At 44.9% G+C, this 20116-nt stretch overlaps 1 protein-coding gene across 1 annotated transcript in view; it reads left to right on the plus strand.

Moving 5' to 3' along the window:
• ARHGAP20 (Rho GTPase activating protein 20) overlaps positions 1 to 15614 on the plus strand; it is a 61220-nt gene extending 45606 nt beyond the window's left edge. The window contains exons 10-16 of the mRNA XM_035542775.1: positions 333 to 515; positions 5594 to 5772; positions 8514 to 8675; positions 9991 to 10100; positions 11069 to 11258; positions 11992 to 12103; positions 14551 to 15614. Coding sequence (XP_035398668.1) covers positions 333 to 515; positions 5594 to 5772; positions 8514 to 8675; positions 9991 to 10100; positions 11069 to 11258; positions 11992 to 12103; positions 14551 to 15614 — 2000 coding nt within the window. The remainder of the gene's footprint in view (positions 1 to 332; positions 516 to 5593; positions 5773 to 8513; positions 8676 to 9990; positions 10101 to 11068; positions 11259 to 11991; positions 12104 to 14550) is intronic.
• The last annotated feature ends 4502 nt before the right edge of the window (positions 15615 to 20116 follow it).

Raw genomic sequence — 20116 nt, forward strand, 5'->3', positions numbered from 1 at the left:
AAACTTGGAGCAGCGCGAGTAAAGCGGTAGAATGAATGAACGCTGGTTGCAGAAATATTCACTTGTATTTTTCTGACAGGCTTTTATGTGATACAACTGTAATAGATCTGATTCTCCTTTTACATCTGTGTAGCTACACTGAACACAGTAACTCCGTATCAGTCAGCATATGATTTGTGCCAGTGTAAATATGCAGAAAAGTGTCAGTTCTGAGGTTACCAAGAAATTGCTGCTGGCCAGCTTGCAAAATCTGCTTTCCCTCTGAGATAGATGGGAGTTTTGCAAGTCTCCGGCCAATCCAACCCAGACGATGACAATTTCTCTTTGCACAGGCCACGAATATCCCTTTGGAATTAAGATCAGCCACATCCGCGACGCGATGCCCCACGGGTCGAAGCACTGTGCCTGCCCCCGGCAGCTTCAGGGATCCTTCCTGACGGAGCAGCTGCCCCAGGAGCTGCAGTGCCAGTTTGTGCTGAAGCCCAGCCGCCTGGCCGAGTGCCCGCCGCTGCACGGTACGTCGCCCTGCTTGCCAGCCTCCTTCCTCCAGAGCCTGCCCACGTCCTGGCTCTGCTGCGGGAAGCCAATGCGCTGGGACAGGGGGTGGGAAGCGAAGAGGAGCGGACAGATGTTCGCTCCAGCTGCACGGGGATTTTGCTGTGTAGTTCTCCTTGATTTGAGCGTGCTGTTGCATGTGTGCCGTTTTTTGTTAAGGTACATTTTGACAAGCTGCCTGTCAAGGGGTTGCTCTAAAACCAGCAAAAGAAAGACAAGATCTCTCCCCTGTTTTTTCTGAGTCTGTTAGCAGAGCTTCTCCCTGCAGCCCTCGCTGTGCTCTACAGCAAGGCAGGGTGGTTTTGTGGTTCACAGTCAAGGCTTCACTTTGGCACAGAATTCCCATACAATACTTGGCAACATCTTTTATCTGACCAAGGTGCTAAACAAGTACCCATCTCCCTCAGCAGGATCCCTCACATGGCACAGCCTGGGCATGAATTTGGGCATGAATCTGGGTTTGAGAACCTAGATGAAGTGAGTGAATACAACTTCTTTATTTCATTTCTCTCATCGAAATGAAGATAGTAATATTTTCTCCTTCCTTTGGCCTTGATCCTGCAAAAATATGAGCACCTGCTCTCTGTTTTGCACTCTGTTGTCAATGACACAGTGACTGCTCACTGCTTGTGAGTAAAACATGAGCTCTCCATCTTATAAAAAAAGATGGAGAGCAACTTTTTGCTCGGGCAGTCAATGACAAGACAAGGGGGAATGGTTTTAAACTAAAAGAGGGGAGATTTAGTTTAGGTATAAGGAGGAAATTCTTCCCTCAGAGGGTGATGAGGCCCTGGCACAGGCTGTCCAGAGAAGCTGTGGATGCCCCATCCCTGGAGGTGTTCAAGGCCAGGCTGGATGGGGCTTTGGGCAACCTGGTCTGGTGGGAGGTGTCCCTGCCCATGGCCGGGCTTTGGAACTGGATGGGCTTTAAGGTCTCTTCCAACCCAAATCATTCTGTGATTCTATGAAAACAAATGAGTAGATCTTGACAGGACTGGGGCATTAGACTACAAATGCTGTATGATAAGGATGCATCCCACAATGTGTTTTTATTGTGCTTAACACACTATCACACTAAGCTTAATTAGGAGCTCTGCCCTAGCTCACCATTAATGACTGTATACTAATAAAAAGCACACTTCATTATCCTGTGCAAGCCCCAATAGCCAAGATCTCCCACAACGTATGAGTAGAATCCATTTGTAATGTTTTTAGAAATTAAATATAGCAAGGTTATATCAGTGCCTATTACAAATTATTCTGGAAATTGATTGCATTTTATATAAATTAATTTCCTTTCCACGCTCCTTCATCCCCCCACCCCCGGTAATTTGTATCATATATTACTTCACGGCATATTTCAAGAGTGAGGCAATCTAGCAAAGGGGTGTAATTAGGTTTACAGGCCCCGCTTGGCAGCTGACATTGACTGGCAAGAGAAAATAGGAATGCAAATCAGCCCCGTAAAGCCCCAGCGCAGATGTGTTGTCAGCAGCACGGTGCGAGCCACGGGAGGGGAGGCCAGGCTGGCGCTGGGGCAGCAGACGCCCGGGGCAGGCTGCGAGTCGTGCTCAGGGATGGGATACACAGGAGGAGGAGAGGCTTTTTCTGCTTTCATCCTTGGCTAGCAGAACCTTTCCAAGTGATGCATAGGTCTGGCTGCTTGCAAACCAGATTATCGTGCTGCTCGGTGTGCTCTTCCCGCCTCCTCCTCACCTGTTTTGGTTTTGGAAAATGGAAAATGGTACCTGTGTGCAAGCCAAGGCTGTGATCTGGTTTGGGGCTTGTCTTCTGATCAGAGAGCCAGGAGCTGTGGTGTTGTGGGGGACCGCCAGGCACAACACCACGTGCAGGGCAATTCACAGGGAGAAGGGTCTGGGAGCCCACGCTTCGCTGCCCACGTGCCGTGTAACCCTCCCTCCACCCCTTCCTCCGTCCTTCCCTCAAGAGAAATCCATCCCAGACTGGGACAAGAGGCCTTACCTCCTCCTCAAGAAGTGATTGCTATTCTGGGATTTACCTGAGCGCTGAGATTATTCTGTTTATTTTTCCTTTAAATGCAATAAAATCAGCAACTTGGAAACCGAGTTTGAGCAGCACCTCCAGCAAGGCTCTCAGCTGACACCTGCAGCCATCTCACTGTAACCCTCATGCAGACACGGCACGTGCCCTTGGAAAGCTCAGAGGCATAAGATTTTTAACCAAATGTCACCTGGCCAAGGGTGACATTTACCCTGTGGTGGTGGTACTGCTGGGCTGGACGCCCGGCCCTCGGGGCAGCAGGGGGAAGCCGCCCGGTTGTACCAACATACCCCACGTTAGCCAGCCGTATCTTATGAACATATGTCTAAAAATATTGTAAATATTGATTTGCCTGAAGTTTAACTTGAAAGAACTGACTGCTGTCAGTGGCTCATCTGTCGTCCAGATTATTATTTAATCATCTGTGAAAGAGAAAGCAAAATGTAAGCAAGTTGGTCTCAATACGGGAAGGAGATCTTCGAAAACTGTTTGAAAGGGATTTGGTCAGAACGGCTGCTAGGTTTTTAACTAGGTCTGAGGCTTTACTGGGAAGTTTCTGGTTAGTCTATGGGAAGAGGAAATGGCACTTGGGTGGCTGAGCCACTACCAATGAATGGACTAAATTCCCTGCATATAAAGTATGCGTAGAATTGATCCCTAGGCAGATGGCTGCTGTTGTGAGCTCTGAGCAAGATCTGCAACCAAAATAGTGTTGCTTTATTCTGATTCTGGGCTTAGAATTATCCCCCATAACAAGGCCTGGGGTGCAGTGCTGGTGTTTCCCTGTGCAAGTTGTGCATCTGTCTTGGCTGAGAGGAGGCTGGGCACCCAATGCAACTTTGCACAGATTCAAGAGAAGAAAGTTCTCGTCCTCCCTTTCTCATCTGCTCTTTACCCTGACGCTTCTGAGTCCCCTTCGAAACAGGGATAGGAAACACATGAGTTCTGTTACTGGTGAGTGTTGATTTTGTAAGCGAGGTGGCATTTCACTGCTGTGCATTAGTTGTTGGTTTCCGTCCTGGTATGTTGAAGAACACCACTTAAGATTTTCCTCCTGCCCCAGGAGAGCTGCATTTAAGTAGAATTTCCATTCGGTCACCTTGTCCATTTGGGCTTTGGCTTTCAGGAGTGGAGCAAACAGTGAGAGACTTAAGAAAAGTTCTTTCTTTTAAGGTCTTCATTTTAAGACCCTTTTTTTTTTCTTTTTTCATTTCTGCTATTCCTGTGTCTCCAAAACAGGACCTCTCCTTAATTTTTACTCCTGCCAGATCTACAGGGCTACCAGAAAAAAACCAAAACAAACAAAAAAAACCACCAAAATGTATTAGTGACTGGGTGACTAGAACTGCAAGAGAGGCAAACCACAGTCACATGCTCATGTCCTGCTCATCCGAAAGAAAAAACGTTGTTTTGAAAGTTTTTCTTAGTTATCTTCTCCCAAAACATGATGTGTCAAGTAAAGCCTTAGACATTGCCAAGCTCATATTTCATGAAGCTTTGGACTGCTTAAAATGTATATCCTCGTTATTTTTTATGAAAAGAATTTTTCATCGGGCTTTAGCATTCATATGCTCACATTTTGAGTAAAACTGTAACTTTTCATCCTGTAAGCCTCTAATGAAAAGACTTCCACCCATTCCCGAAGGGAGCATGATCTTCCAGAATGGAATGATGTATAACAGAAAATCACTATTGGGGCTAAAAAATGGATGTAATGAAGTACAGGAGAAAAAAAATGTGGTATTATACTGCGATCCATGCTTCTGCAAGCCTTGCTTCTACCCTCTGCCCTCCACAACAGCAGAAAGCTGAATGTTTGACCAGGTGAAAGAACCAGCTAATAGAAAGGTGCATAAGGTAGGTGAGCTACTAAATCAAAGCTGAGTGGCTTTGAAGACTTCAGAAAAGGAAAAATATGTTGGAATGAGTTTTTCCCAGTTAGCACTTCCATCGTAAATGGTGTCAACTCACCTTTAACAGTAGCCCATGCTTTTAAGAAGCATTCAACTCACTGATGTTGAGAGAGGTTATGTTAGAAAACTCCTTGTGTCTTAACATCAGTATTTCCTTCTTCATGCACTGCAAACAAGGGCTTCAATTAGCGGTGCTCTTTAGCTGTCTAATGAAATACATTAAAATAAATGAAGACAAATGGAGCCCATCAGTGTGCTGGCAGCGTGCTGAAATGCCATCTGGAAAGCGTTGATCAAAGGGCAGGCACCATCCCTGCGTCGTGGTCAGTAAGGACACGCTAGTTCTGCGGAGAGGAGAGCAAAGGTGGCGGCTTCTCCTAGCCTGACAACGTCTCACCCAGTCGATGAGGGGGAATGGGCTAAAGTTGTGCCAGGGGAGGTTTAGGTTGGATATTAGGAAGAACTTCTTTACTGAAAGGGTTGTTAGGCATTGGGAAATGGTTGAGTCACCATCCCTGGAGGTCTTTAAAAGACGTTTAGATGTAGAGCTTAGTGATATGGTTTAGTGGAGGACTTGTTAGTGTTAGGTCAGAGGTTGGACTCGGTGATCTTGGAGGTCTCTTCCAACCTAGAGGATTCTGTGATTCTGCGATTTTCTGGTGTTACTTGTGGAGAGAGTGGAGCTAGGATGCCTCCGGACGGTCAGCCAAGGTGAGGGCAGTGGTGTTTATTTACCTATTTTTTCCGGAGAAGGTCTGTGGTTCGCACCTGTGGGTAGGAAACGAGTCACTGGGCACAGGCCAGCTCCATGGGAAGCCGCTGGGCTGAGGTTCACCATCCTGCACTGAGGGGTAGGCGCTGGTGCTGTGCTCTAGCCGTGCAGTGCAGGTCTTGGTGAGCCTCTCAAGATTGTGGGTAGGGCAGCGCAGTCTCCACACACACACACAGGTATGCACGTGGTGGATTAGGCTGAGCTGGGTGCCAAGGAGTTGGTTTGGTTCGTGTCATTTTTTCCTTTGAAACCATAGTAGCCACCACAAAACAAATACTGGAATTAGAATTGAAATGCATTTCTTCTAATAAACACCTCTCTCTTTTCCCAGACTTAAGCCAGAAGTCGTTTAAAAGGAAAAGATCTATCATAAACTGGGCTTTTTGGCGTGGCACAGGCACTCACTTGGACAATGTGCCCCTCTCCTCAACATCTGCTGCTCCTGGGAAGCTCTTTGGCCTCTTGCTAACAGCCATCTGTGAGGATGACAACCTGCCCAAACCTCTCTTGGTGAGTCCCAGGCTCGGGGCTGGCTCTTACAGTGGTGGAATTTCTTTGAGAACATGGGGATGCGGTGTAAATGGGATGCTGAAACTACTCGAGCAGAGCAAACAGAAGGAAGCCTCATTTATGCTTCCCAGCAAGAACTCTGGTTTTTAACATATGCTGTGATCAGGCCTGGTCAGTACCAGACAGCCTGAGAAGTGTGTGGTGGGTCGACTGCTCCGGGCTGTTGCTTCCTTACAGCCCATGCTGTACGGCTGGCTCCCTAATCCTCACTCACACGGTGTAAATACACACCATGTTCACGCACACTTCTTAAACCACTCCCAAGGTCTCAGTAAAACCCCCGACTCCAGTCAGGTTGTGCCTGCTGTCCAATGCAGGCAGCCCATGCTTGCATAGAAATGCCTCCTGTCCTTAAGCAGACAATTTCAGAGCCTTTCTTGAAGGCATCCCAGCACTCTGGGTCCTCACTTTTGATCTGGCATTGCCACTGCAAAAATGGTTGGGATGGCTGGAGGCTTCAGGAACACCTCAGCATCTTTTCACCTTGTGTCAAGCAAGTGCTTGTGCTGTGGGTGCTCAAAACTCCCTCCCCACCCAGTCCAGGGACATCAGAAACATCCTGGAGCCCATCCTAGGCACAATTAAGATAGATGTGTAGCATTTTTTGGTCGGGAGGGTGTCCTGAGGACTGCCCTGTTATTAATGCAGCAATTGAAACGTTTGTGGAGGGGGAGGGAAGAGCGCCCACCATGATCCCTGCAGGATTGGGCCCTTCCTCTTAGCAGACTGCCTTCCATCTGGCACAACTCACCAGAACCCCACTGAAATCAGTGGGGTTATATCAGTTTATAGTAACAGATGGTTTGTCTCCAAAGCTTGTGCTTGATGTGCTGCTTTAGCATTGCCTGAATAGTGAATCATACCAGGACTTTTTGAGTCTTGTAATAGTGTTGGTTTTTAGTTCCTTTTGAGGGGGAATTGTACATTTTTATCAGTTAGGTTATTTAAGTAAGCCTGCCAGAGATGGACTCCGTAAGAATATGGTCTCTCTTTTTCCCCATCTAAGAGAGGAGCCAGTGCTGCATTTTGGAAATTTTTCCAAAACATAAATATTCAGAAATTCATATCTAAGTTACATCTAGCATATCTAAGTTACTAAGTATAGCATCGGAGCTTGGTAGACTTTGTGGTTTGAATCTTAAAACACCGTGTTTATGCCCAAAATATAACTCGCTTTTGATTTCTCATGCGTCTCTGGAGAATGGAAAACTGCTTCTGAGGTACTCTGTGGGATACACCTGCAAGAGAAGGGAAACATCAGGCATGAATGGTGCAGGCATGTTTGATAGCCCTGCTGCAAAGCTCTACGCTTGCTTTTCACAGCTGAAGGGCTCTCTTTTAGGCACTGTTACACCGAATTGTCGTACACCAGTAGCTTCATTCATGTGATTCTTTTGGATTTACTACTGTAAGGGGGCCTTCCCCGTTTTATTTTGTGGGTATTTTATTCAAAATATATTTTAAAAGTGTTTGTTCAGGCACTGGAGCTCAGTCTGTTTTGACAGCAGTAAGTCCCAGCAAGGAAAATGGAAATGCTGCCACGAGTCCTGCTGCCACGAAAGGTGCTGCTCTGACGTGTCTGCGCAGCCGCGAGTGGCTTTCCACTTCTGCAGAGTGAGAGGAAGCATTAAGAAAGTAAAGATTAGGAAAATAGTTTTCCTGACGGATATCTGCATTGCTGTGTGTCAGGAAGACTGACCTTACAGCCCAGACTCTGAAAGAAGCCACAAGCTGCTGCTTAGCCATTAGAGTAACTTGGTTTAATGATGACAGGTTCTCCCCCACCATCCCTTCTGATAAGTTGGTCCTCAGACCACCGTCTGCCTGCACGTAATTCAGAGACTGTCTACATGCATTTCCCCTCAAAAGAGACAGACATGACAAATCCCACATTGCTCAGAACACGGCTGCGGAGAAGTGTCTGAGAGGCACCCCAAACGAGACTGCAGAGAATTAAACAGCTGGGGAAAACTGTGTCATCTTATCTTGGGAGAAGTCTTTGATTTGAGCATTTCTGCTCATTTTCCTCTTTTATTTAGCAGAAGAAATCAGGCCCTCATGTTATTTTAGAAGCTGGGCAGAAATCTACTTGTTTCCTTTGAGCTGCTTGCAGGGTGCAATGCCACTCACAAGACGCAGAAGGGAGTAAAATCCAGCTCTGATGTGGAAGTGCAGATGGATATTAACAAAGGAAGCACTTTCCAGCTTGGATAACATCTCCTTTTTTCAGACCTCAGTCTGATAAGTTGCAGCAGAAGTCTTCCTCTCTGGTCGGTGCTAATATCAAACACACTGATGAGTGGGGAGGATTTTATGTCTTCCTGCAAAGGGCGCTGCACTAGGCACACGGTAGCCTTTTCCCATACCACAGTGTTTATTTATTTCAATGACTTGGCTAAAACTTGTACAGATCCTGGAAGAGATCACGCACGAGGTTCGTGCTCTGCAGTGGTGGCACCGTGTTTTTGAAGGGACGTTTTCCAAAATCAGTTCCCTGGACCATAGCTTTGCTGTGCAGTTTGGCATGGCCTGGAGGGAGCCTTGACTTGCGTTTAACTTGTGAGCTTTTTGGGGACTCAGAGGTTCTTGCCTGTGACAGAAGTGGTAAAACCACACTTCAGTGGTAGTGGACAATAAAATATGTCTCTGAGAAAGCCTCTCTGCCTTTTGATTTTGTTTAGGACATGCTTTCCCTCCTTTACCAAGAAGGTCCTTCTACTGAGGGTATTTTCAGACGCTCTGGAAGTGCAAAAACCTGCAAAGAGCTCAAGGAGAAGCTTGATTCAGGCGCCGAAGTGGACTTAGCCTGTGAATCCATATTTGTGACAGCATCTTTGTTTAAGGTATGTGAAGAATGTTCCTTTCTCCCTTTTTGTGTGAGAGCAGCACAGATCTTGGGCACAAACAAGTCGGGCTTTTCACCAGGGACAAGCCCAGAGGGGAGTTGCTAGGCTGAATTAAGAATGGGCTGGCACATTAACGTGAGGGTCACCAAAGGAAGCTACCACTGGATTAGGATGGGGAAGAGGACTGGTCAGCTTGTTTTGCTGCCAGCTTTCCTGAGGTCTCAGTTACATCCTGGTCCTGCAACTCTCTTAATCTCTCCTTAAAGTCAATGAAATACTAGAAAGGCGAATTTGCAGACCTGTTTCTTTATTCATCAGTAATATCTTACACCACAGACCCTTGCAAACATATAGTGTTGCCTGAAATATTGGGGTTAATTTTCCGATGGATTATCTTTCCTTACAAACTCGTATGTTAAAAGCAACGTTGCTTGTGCAAAAAGCATCGCACACCTTCAGCAGAACACCAGTCACAAGGAGCGTATCTCTCTTCATATTTTATTACAGTACATCTGTTTATGTATAGCTTTTAGCTTAAAAGAAATTGTAATACCCATTCTCCAGCAAGCATTGCTTTGGGGGAATAGTTTTACCACAGAAAACCATTCTTGCTGCCACATCAGAGGTTTTCATGGGTGAGACTTACACTGTTACGTGTCTGCTGGTGGTTTTAGGGCACACCTATAAGAGCATGGGGGCAGTCACCACATAAGAGCAAATGTGTTATTCATGTGCACCATAGCTTCTCTTACCCTAACGTGTTTGGGAAGCTGGGATTTGGGCTTCTTCCCAAGCTTCAACAGTTCGCCTGCCAGTAGTTGAGGTATTTGGAGACAGGAGCAGGAAGACTATCCCGGACTGGTACAAATACTCCATATCAAAAAGGACAAGGCAGGCAGAGATGCCTTGGAGTTCTTGTGGTCTGGTGGGGTTGAAGGTTGTCATCTGAGGAGGATAAACAGGGGCTACAGATGGACTCAGGTGATAAGTAAAGGCAGACAAACAGTATCAAAATAACTGGCCCCAATGCAGGTGGGTTTTTTTTTTAGTTCAACAATAGCAGATGAAGCATCCAAATACCTCTATTTTGATAGGAAAGGGTGAGGACAAGTCAGGAAAATTTTCACTTCTAGCATAATCCAAAGAACGTCTTTATCTCAGATGATTTTCTGATTTTTTTTTGTGGATCAAGACACTTGTCAGCTAGTGCTGTCCTACTGATCCATCTTCTTGTATCTGCGTAGATTATTCCTGTTTCCTCCCACGCTCCAGAATAGCTGTTCACATTTTCTTCTTCTTTTCTCTGGATAAGGATTTTCTTCGCAACATCCCAGGCAGCATTTTGTCATCCCAGCTCTGTGATAAGTGGGTCTCTGTGATGGATCAAGGAAATAATGAAGAGAAGATAAAAAGCATCCAAAGGTAGAGTTACTTAAATTCTCTGTATTCTCTTCCTTTAAAATTATATCCCAGAATGCAGAATCCCAAACATTCAATTTACAACCTGCAATTAAAAAACCACAACTTTAAATAGATGCTAAAAATATCTTTGCATATAATGGAGCATTTAAACATACATTTATATTTAAGGGAGAGCCTGTATGGGGCAAATTTATGACTCTTTTGTCACACTTTTCTGCCTTTTGTGGATGCCAGTAAATAAATGAAATATCTTTTTATGAAAAAAAATATTTATAATATTTATAAATATGCTATCCAAGATCTGGATTTCTGCCTGGTACCAAAGCCAGAGTCATCCACAGGGAACCTGTGCATGCTGGGTGACAGAGCAGCTGAAATCAGTTCCTCATATTTCCCCCTCATTCATCTCAAATTTTAGTGACCGTTTTGAAGCCAAGATGGAATTGTAAATAAAACACTGGAGCATAGTGAGAAGGGAATCCTACACACTGGAAGGTGATATAAAACAGAAAGTGGGCAAAGTTTCTGTCATGGGAAGCAGAGCTTTGTACACTAGCTGACCTCGTGCATACTTCTGTACGTGTATACATGCCTATGGCAACTTGATGGCAGGTAGTGACAACGGATAGTTCACATTGAATAGTGAACTATCAGGCAACTTCGGTGAAACACAGTTTTGTGTCATACTTTGCATGTGGTTCGTTAGTCTGACAGACTGTAATTTTAATTATCTGTTAGGGTATTTCGTGGCATCCCAGGAAACTGTTTAGAGATGTGCTATAATGAGGGCAAGCAGCTGAGCAAGAACGCCCCATCAACACACTGCCTGCTTCAATTAGTGGACCATCTTACCCTGTTCTTGTATTTTCATTGTCTTGACTTCTGTATATCTATGGAAAATGGTATCTTCAAAGCTTTGGTATTTTCCAGTCACTAATTTGAAGACTTACATTTGTATATGCTTTCAGGTTAATAGAGCAACTCCCCAGAGCTAACGTTGTTCTCTTACGTTACATCTTTGGCGTACTACATGGTATAGAAATGCGATCTGAAGAGAACCAGATGAACGCATTTAATCTAGCTATCTGCATTGCACCTAGCCTGCTCTGGCCTCCTGTTTCCTCCACTCCTGATATGGAAAGTGAATTCACAAAAAAGGTGGGAGACTGCAGTGTACTAAACAAAAATAACCACAAATGTGAAAATAGTTAGTACCTCTTCAGATCCCTGTCCTTTTATCAGGGCTACAGAAACATTCATAGATTCATTCTCATAATCTGCCTGGGAGAAGTGCATTAGCAGAGGAATTCTGTCACCAAAAAGATCTCCAGTTGTTGTAGCCTTGAACAGGACAGAGCAAAAATGGCAAATCTGTATGCAAGAAGGACAGGCGTATTTGGACCCTATTCCAGGGTAGAAAGGGACATGGTTGGGGGAGAGGATTGCAAAAGGTAGCAGGGAAGGAGACAGTGGGGAATGAATGTCATCTGCCTTTACTGAAGAAGATGGAGTTTGATGTTATGTGGCAAACATTTGGTAAAAACAACTCTAGAGACAGGGAATAACAGGAAAGATGGGATGATGCCTCAGAAGATGCTGCCTTGCTCTCCCTGGCTCCCACTGTTCGCCCCGTGGAGCCACATCCCTTCGTGCCCTGGCTCAGTGTGCTGGGAGAGCTCACGGGGATCGCTCATGGCAAGAGCCCCAGGCTGGCCCACCATGGGGAGGCCTGCTGCAGGTCGTCTGGGGTAAGCCTCTGCACTGAGACTGTTTTACAGAGAGCACTTCATGGATGGCAGTTGCTCGTGTTCTTCCTCTGCACGGTGTGTTTGCCCTGAATGTGATAATGCAAGATGTGACAGGACATCTCTCTGCCATTGCTTTGTTGCAGATTTCTAGTCTGGTGCAGTTCCTCACTGAGAATTGCTGCAGGATTTTTGGAGAGGAGATTAACTCCCTCTTTGGAGAAATACTGATGACATGCAAGAGAGAAAATGGCTCAGGTAATGCAGATGATGTTTTGATCCTATCAGCTAAACACAGCCAGACAGAAGATTGACTCACATGTCTTTCCCAGATACTGCTGTTGTCTCTGTCACCTTACCCAAAGTATTGGTGATAGTCAGTGATTCAGTTTACCACAGAGCTAGAGCACCTCTAAGTGCTGTCCCAAATAATCCCTTGTTCCTATTCCAGTCATCTGAGCTACTATGTTTAAAAAATGGGGGGTGTTAGGGAGAAAGGAAGAAAAGATGTAAAGAAAGAAGAAAGGAAGAAAGGAGGGAAGGAAGAAAGGAAGGAAAGAAGAAAGAAATCTGGAGAGGGTTTCATCTCAAATATATAATTTGTGTCCCAGCATATGTCTTCTCAGAATATCAGAAAGCCAATGATCAACAATGGTTATAATACAGTTGTCACATCATTATATGAGTGCTGAAAGCATTATTTATTATCAAAAGAGAGAGATTCTCCAGATTTTTAATGGGACAGGCAGATTTTGCTCCTAGCACAGAAAAGTCATGGAACTGGGGACTGAAAATGTCCAACAGAGTAGTTGACTGGTATGCAGCATGTTCCAGAATATCATTAATATTCTTTTCTCTAGCACTGTGATAGCATTGATTTTGACTGGAAGTTCAGGTCTCCCCTTAATATATTTCTAAAGCTGCATTTCTACTTCTACTCTTAATGCGTTTCTACTCCCTAAGAGTAGAAGAACGTGGAATCGGGCTGAACAGCCAGGTTGCATTCCAGTTATCAATGGAGCACCCCAGGAGTCAATACTGGGTCCAGCCTTGTATAACATCTTCATTAGTGATCTGGACAATAGGGTAGAGTGCACCCTCAGTAAATTTGTGGATGACATGAAACTGAGGGGAGTGGCTGACTCACCAGAGGGCCTTGCTGCCATCCAGAGGGACCTTGACAGGCTGGAGAGGTGGGCTTACAAGAACCTTGTGAAGTTCAACAAGGAGAAGCGTGGAGTCCTGCACCTGGAGAGGAACAACCCCAGGCACCAGTATGTGCTGGGGGCCACCGAGCTGGAAAGCAGCTCTGCAGAAAAGGCCTTGGGGGTCCTGATGGACACCAAGCTGAACATGAGCCAGCAGTGTGCCCTTGCTGCTAAGAAGGCTAATGGTATTCTTGGCTGTGTCGGGCAAAATATCACCAGCAGGTGAAGGGAGGTGATCTTTCCCTTCTCAGCACTGGTGAGGCCACGCCTGCAGTGCTGGGTCCAGTTCCTGGCTTCCCAGTACCTGAGGGAGCTGGGCATACTGGAGAGAGCCCAACGCAGGGTCACCAGGATGATGAAGGCACTGGAGCATCTCTGCTGTGAGGAGAGGCTGGGAGAGCTGGGGCTGCTCAGCCTGGAGAAGAGGAGGCTCAGGGGGGTCTCATCCGTGTCCCTAAATCCCTGAAGGGAGGGTGCAGAGAGGCCGGAGCCAGGCTCTGCTCAGCGGTGCCCAGTGCCAGGACAGGAGGCCATGGGCACAGCCGGGCACCCAGGAGGCTCCCTCTGAGCACCAGGCAGCACTTCTGTGCTGGGCGGGTGACGGAGCCCTGGCACAGGCTGCCCAGAGAGGCTGTGGGGTCTCCTCCTTGGGGTTCTCCAAACGCCTCCTGGACGTGGTCCTGGGCAGCCTGCTCTGGGTGTCCCTGCTTGAGCAGGGGTTGAAGCAGATTGCCAGCTGACCTCTGACAGTCCCTCCAACCTCAGTCATTCTGTAATTCTCTGATCTTGCTGTGCTGGGACTGAGAGCTCAGACCCATGGTGGGTTATGGCAGCTGAGCAAGTTTTCAGGCAGGCACTGAGGCACGGGAACTGCCCATGCGTGAGCTCTGCTGCAGTGTGAGATAAGTCCGCTTAGCATAGCCCTGAGCAAAAGAGATTTAATGCGACGCCAATTACCGCATATATGGAGCAGGGTGCAGGTGTGCACAGCTCAGTTGAAATGTGGTGACTGTTTAAACAGAGACTGGAACTTTCTTCATAGTGTTGTTCTTAAAAATGTAATTTCTGGAAGACCGTAGAAGCATGAAGTATGCCCTGTTTTCTTCATCTTCCTAGAAGAGGGAAAGAAAGGTTAAATGATGTTTTCACTAACAAAAAGAAACATTCAATAAATTGCTGATTTAATACTCTGTATATAAATTAATGTTCGCAGCTGGATTATTTACTGCTGAAGTACTCAAAAAAAAAAAAAGGAGACTTCACCCCTATTTGTCCTATTATCCTGTGTTTCTTGACTGAACTGCTACTTAGCACTCATTCAGTTTTTCCTTTCCAAATTTAGACAGTATTTATTTCTGAAATTACTGACGTTTCTCTTTGAAGAGACTTTAAATGACAAATGCTCCTAAAAGTAAAAGCAAAAAAAAAAAAAATGCAGCTGCCTGTCAGCAGGGTGGTTTGGTCACTGCCATGCTGATGCTTGGTTTATCCTTGCAGATGTGGCTTCCCTCCATCTGAACGACTCTTCCTACGACAGCCTGGAAAATGAGGCGAACGATGAGGCCGACTCCTCTTCCAGCGACTGGATTAAGAACCGAGATCAGGATAACAGGAGCAGGGAGTCTGTCTTCACCCTGAGCGACGGCGATTCGGAGCAGACAGAGGTGGATGAAATCCAAAGTAAAACCAAATCGAAACAGTTGACGATTTCTGTTGATGTACACCGTAAGTTTTCCTCGCAAGAAAACTCAGAGAAGGAGTCTCTCTGCTCCAGTGCATTGGGCTTCTCTTCAGCAGCTACCTCAGGTGTCCTCAAAGCCTTGAGGAGACACAGGCGCTCCTCAGAGCCTGCAATCGGCCTCCTTGCCCCCAGCTTCACCCACAGTGGCAACAGTCATGAGAAGGCAGCGCGCAAAGCCAGCTGTGACGTTGTCCTGTCTCACGAAGATGAAGACTATCTCCGTCAGCTTCGGTCATTGCAGATGGAAGGGCAAAAGCTTATCAATCAGAGCCTGATTATAGGGATTAACATTGGTAAAAGTGACAACACAAACCAAAATGTTGAAAAGAAAGACTTGTCCCATTGCCTCCTGCCTCCAACGCCTGAGGGATTAAATATTTGCTCAGGATTTAGCTCTTCTAGCCTGTCTTCTCCTGGGACATCTCCGTCTGTGTCGTCAATGAGCTCCCTGGACAGTGCTTTCTCTCAGTTTTCAGACCAATCTGTGTTTACCCCAACCGAAACCTCCTCCCCTTTTGATATCAGCACTTTTCAGTCAGTAAAGAAACACGAAGAGACTGCCGCTGACGTGGCTGATGACTATTTGGTCACACCCACCAGGGTGCCACCATCTCCACAACCTACCGAGGCGCTGGCTGAGGGGGGCTTGGTGGAGCCCAACAGCAGGCCAGCACCCCTGAAACCTACTGAAGGAGTCGACGGCTATTTGATTAAGCCTGACATTCAGCCATTACCTCTGAAAGTCGCAGGAAAAGAGAGACTTCATGATCCAAGATCAAAGAGGAGGTCTAGGAGAGCATTACAGCAATCCAAAGTTTGAAGAGACTGACCAAAGCTTTTTTGCGGAGGAATCTTAATGCTTAAAATAAACACCATAAAGAAAATGCCTTTGGTGTTAGTGTGTGTTCATTTTAAGTTTAATATCCAGGCTGTTCAAATTTAATTGAGCAGTCCCTGAATTCGTGAGTTTTCTTTCTCTAGGAAACTGTTAATGTTCCCACATAAAGCTTTGCAAGAATATTGTAAGAATAATAAAAATTGCTAAAAGCAAGCAAACAGAAACCTCCTGAAAAATCTGATGAGGTCCCAGGAACTAAGAGGAGGGACCTGTTCTGTGAGCCTCTCGAGGCAGCAGGGTTCCTGCTGGGACTCTCCCCTTGACCACTTGTGTGTTGAGCCTTGCGGATGTGGGTCCCGGTCCTTTGTGGTTTTGATGTAGCGTGCAAAGTCAGTGTAGAATCCATAACTGTGGTATTATACTACTGTTCTGAAACTGATAGGTATTACCTTCACTGTCCTCCAAGGAATAAGTGTATTGTTTTCTGTACGTTTCTGAGGTATGTTCAATAGGTGTAGTTATTTCTTTCACACTGCGAAAGAAAGAAAAAAAAATAAGCTCAAAAATATGTAAAGATAAATGCCGAAGCTTGTAACTAACACCTCCCAACTCTGTGTTTCATTTATTGTGCTTCGTTGGCTGTTCTGTTCATGTTTAAGTTGTGAATAGTTTAACATTGCTGTAAATGGCATTATATATTATTGCAAGCAGAACACATGTAATTTTATTATGCAGCATCTAAAACATCATATAATATATTAAAAGTAATGCATTATCTAAATGCTTTGAGTTTGTATAATATATCCTGATAAATTTTGCTATTATATATGTTCTGAAAAAATGTGTATTTTTGTACTTGCAAAAACTGCTGCTAATTTTATGAGTTCTGTTTTGTTGTTACAGCACTGGTACTGATGTGTATGCATTCAATGCTATATATTAAATATTATTTGTTAAGTCATAAATTCAGTTTATATTCTTTGTAATGTTTTTTAGGTGTTTTTTATAGTTCTACAAGCTATCGCTGAAGCAGAAGTCCCAGTGATGCCACTGTAAATCTTGCCTGGGGAAGGACTGCAGGATTTTTCCTCCCCTTTGGGTGGCATCATTCATACCATGTGTATCATCAATGCTGTTAACTTTTGTAAATTTTGGTAATTTTCAAGCAAGAATTCCTACCCTTTTGATTTTCACCTGGAGGCTGGGTAGTGTTTTCAGCTGAGGGGATGATGTGAACAATATTGAGGTGCAGAGAGAGATTTTCAGGTAACAGCTATTAGGGTGGGGAGCAAGTAAGAGAGGGGAGCAAGATTTATTCTTTAACATCAGCAGGATTATCGAGAAGGCAAGAGGGAATAGCAGTGCTAAACTAAGCATCTGTGCATGTGTGCATGCATACAGTGCATCTGAAATTGCATAAATTCATTAATTAGCTTTCCGTTTTCATCCCCCACTCCAGTTAATTCTGGCCAATGGTGGAGTTTCAGATCCTGGTCTATTCAACTGCACTCTGGTAAAGGTGCTTCTGCTCCTAAATCGTTCAGTATTTCTGAAAAAAATACAAACATTGTCCAGTGCTCTAAGCTATTTCCAGGTATTATCAGTGTAAAAAGATTTCTAGCTCTGTATCAGACAGAATGGATTATCTCCAACAGATTCAGGGTGGGAGTTAACTTGAAAATACAGAATCAGAGACTTACTATTTTGGGCTCTAATCCTGCAAATGGTTATATCAGTGAACAGAAGGGCATTTGTAGAGACCTACATAATGCAATAAAATATCATGCGCTTGGTAGTATACCAGCATGTATAATTGTTTACAAGCTCAATTTTTTTTTACTGGAAATTCTCCTTTTTGCATTTTTCATATTTAGCTATTTTAATAAAAATGGTAATATGCAAAATCTGATCTGTAATAGTCACCTTCCAAAGGTGAAAACCCTTTGTGTGTATCCTGAGACCTGTCATGTAATAGGTCTACATGTGCACCTCCTTTAAAAGAAAAAAAATGATGGTATTTTGAAATAAAACAGCTACTCTGCACTTCTTTTCGAAATGGCAAAAAGCATGTTGCCATGCTGCCAAGATTACATCAAGTAGCAAATGCTGATTCATTGCAGCAATAATAAAGCCTTAGAAAAATCTCTAGTCTCTACAATATAAATGTTCTGTCCTACAAATGATATCTTCCAGCAAGTCGTTTATCTCTGCTAGTCTGAAGTAAAAGCATATCCAAGAGTGCCTCGATGTGAAACAAATTATGTGTCTGCTTTTGAGCTGTAGCTAAAGCTAGAGTGCTTTCAAATTTAAACATATGGTGAACAAGCTGGATGTGGACCCAGTACGATTTAAAATGCACTCCCGTCTTGAAAGACATACACCCTGCTGCTGTGTGAGGCTTGTTCTGTGACAGGCACAGAAACGAGTGCTAATGGAGAAGATCACTGTCTGCGGTGCTTTCTAAAGGAATTAAATGCTGTTAAGATCCGAAATGGATTGTACTGAACCTTTGCAGAGTGTCAGATGCACCCTTGAGGACTCCAATATGCAGTGGCTCCAGGTGTGCTCTTGCTGGGGAGACATCAATGTATCAGGGATGTCCCTGCTGCTCCTTCCCCTGAGCACCCCAGAGGGCTGGGTTTGGGGGAATATTAAAAATAAAATGTTGAAAAACTGAAAACTTTTTAAATGACACTGCTTACATGTGACCATGAAAGACTGGCTAAGGTTTGCCCCTCAGCCCTGAGGAGTGACAATAGTCCATGCCCAGGACCCTGCCCCGTCTCTGCAGGAGGCTTCAAGGAGTCTTCCCAAGCCACCAGCCTCCAGCTGGCAGTATAGGGGGGCTGCTTTGGGGGAGATGCCTGAGTTTTAGTGCCAAGTGGTCAGAGAGACGTTTCCACAATGTTTTCCTTCCTGGAGCAGCAATGCCTCATGGAAAAATAAATAAACAAATGAAAAGTAATTGACTTAGGGAAGAAACAGCGGCAATGACTCCCCACTCACGGCAGTCAAGAACAAAATGAAGCAAACTGACAAATGGCCTCTCTCGCCTGGACTTTCTGTCCCACAGGGGTTCTTGAGCTTGTAAAGGATGAGCATCCTAGCTGTTTCACAAGCACTATCCACCTTGCCTTTTGGGTCATTTCAGAGACTAATGTAGTATAAATTTAGGGCAATTTGTTCTTGACCTGCATTAAAAAAATTTGACTTTGTTTTTAGCCCTAGTAAAGGATCCACGTGCCTGAATTTTCATGGTATTTTTTGGTAAGGGCTCTTTCAAATCTGTTTGTCAGTCTCATAAATGATATTGCTTCTTCCCTGCAAGCTTTATCTCTCAAGTACAGCCCAGTTCAGGAAGAGGGAAGATGTAACATCCATTCTCTGCTTAAACCAGTTTATAGAGTTCAACTAGAATAGACTACAGATCTCGGGGCTGAAGCGTGGCCTTTAAACTGAAGGTGTCCCTTTATCCCTGCCTCCAATCACCAGGTTTCTGTTAATACCTGCTGGTCCAACTCCTTCCTTGTTGAAGAGATGTAATGTTGCTTCAGGGTCTGGTGGTCTACAATTCATTTCCAGCTTTGCTCCCATTCCACTCTGTGACATTTGGCAGACTTATTTGCCTCCTCTATTCCCTGTTTCTATTTGCATGATTAGTCTTAGAATCAGAGAATCATCTAGGTTGGAAAAGACCTTCAAGAACATCAAGTACAACCATCAGCCTGACCTGCGAAGTCCCATCACTAATCTGTGGCCCTGTGTCTATGTGGAGCTATGTCCACACATCTCTTTAACAACTCCAGGGATGGGAACTCCAACACTGCCCTGGGCAGCCCATTCCAATGCTTAACCACCCTCTCCATCAAGAAGTTCTTCCTGATGTCCAGTCCAGACCGCCCCTCACCCTAAGCAGGACACAGCAGTTTGTGCACAATGATGGCTGTTCCCATTGCTGTTCCCCAGACCCAGAGTCTGATAGAGCCAGACACACTCATATTAATCCATAAAAACGTAGGGGCACTGATAATTCAGGCTGGAAGGGAACTCAGGAGGTCTCTGACCCAAACTCCTGACAAGGGCTTGCAACTCCACCTAGCTCATGTCTGTAGCAAAGATAGCAATACCTCAGCAGGTCACTGCTAGTCATCAGGATGGGAAATTGAGGAGAAGGTAGCTGGCTCAGACACCTAAATAAAACCTTTTGTAACAGACAATGCTGATGTTTTTTAAATAACTTCAAAAATTTATAAAAAATGAGGAAAAGCTGTAGTCTTATGTACAATATTCAGGTTGTCTTTATACGATGACTGGATGTCTATGATACATGCTTTCCCTCAATATTTAACATCTCCCTTTATCCCAGACTCAAAATACCAGAATAAAATAGGGAGATAACCTCAGTGACACCTCAGGGCAACCTGATGTGCTCACAGCGTTTGAGGAATCACCTAGAGGAGGACCCAACCTCCCTCAGCAAGGGC

This window comes from Cygnus atratus, chromosome 1 (genome assembly GCF_013377495.2).
Source record: "Cygnus atratus isolate AKBS03 ecotype Queensland, Australia chromosome 1, CAtr_DNAZoo_HiC_assembly, whole genome shotgun sequence".
Classification (NCBI taxonomy): Eukaryota; Metazoa; Chordata; class Aves; order Anseriformes; family Anatidae; genus Cygnus; species Cygnus atratus.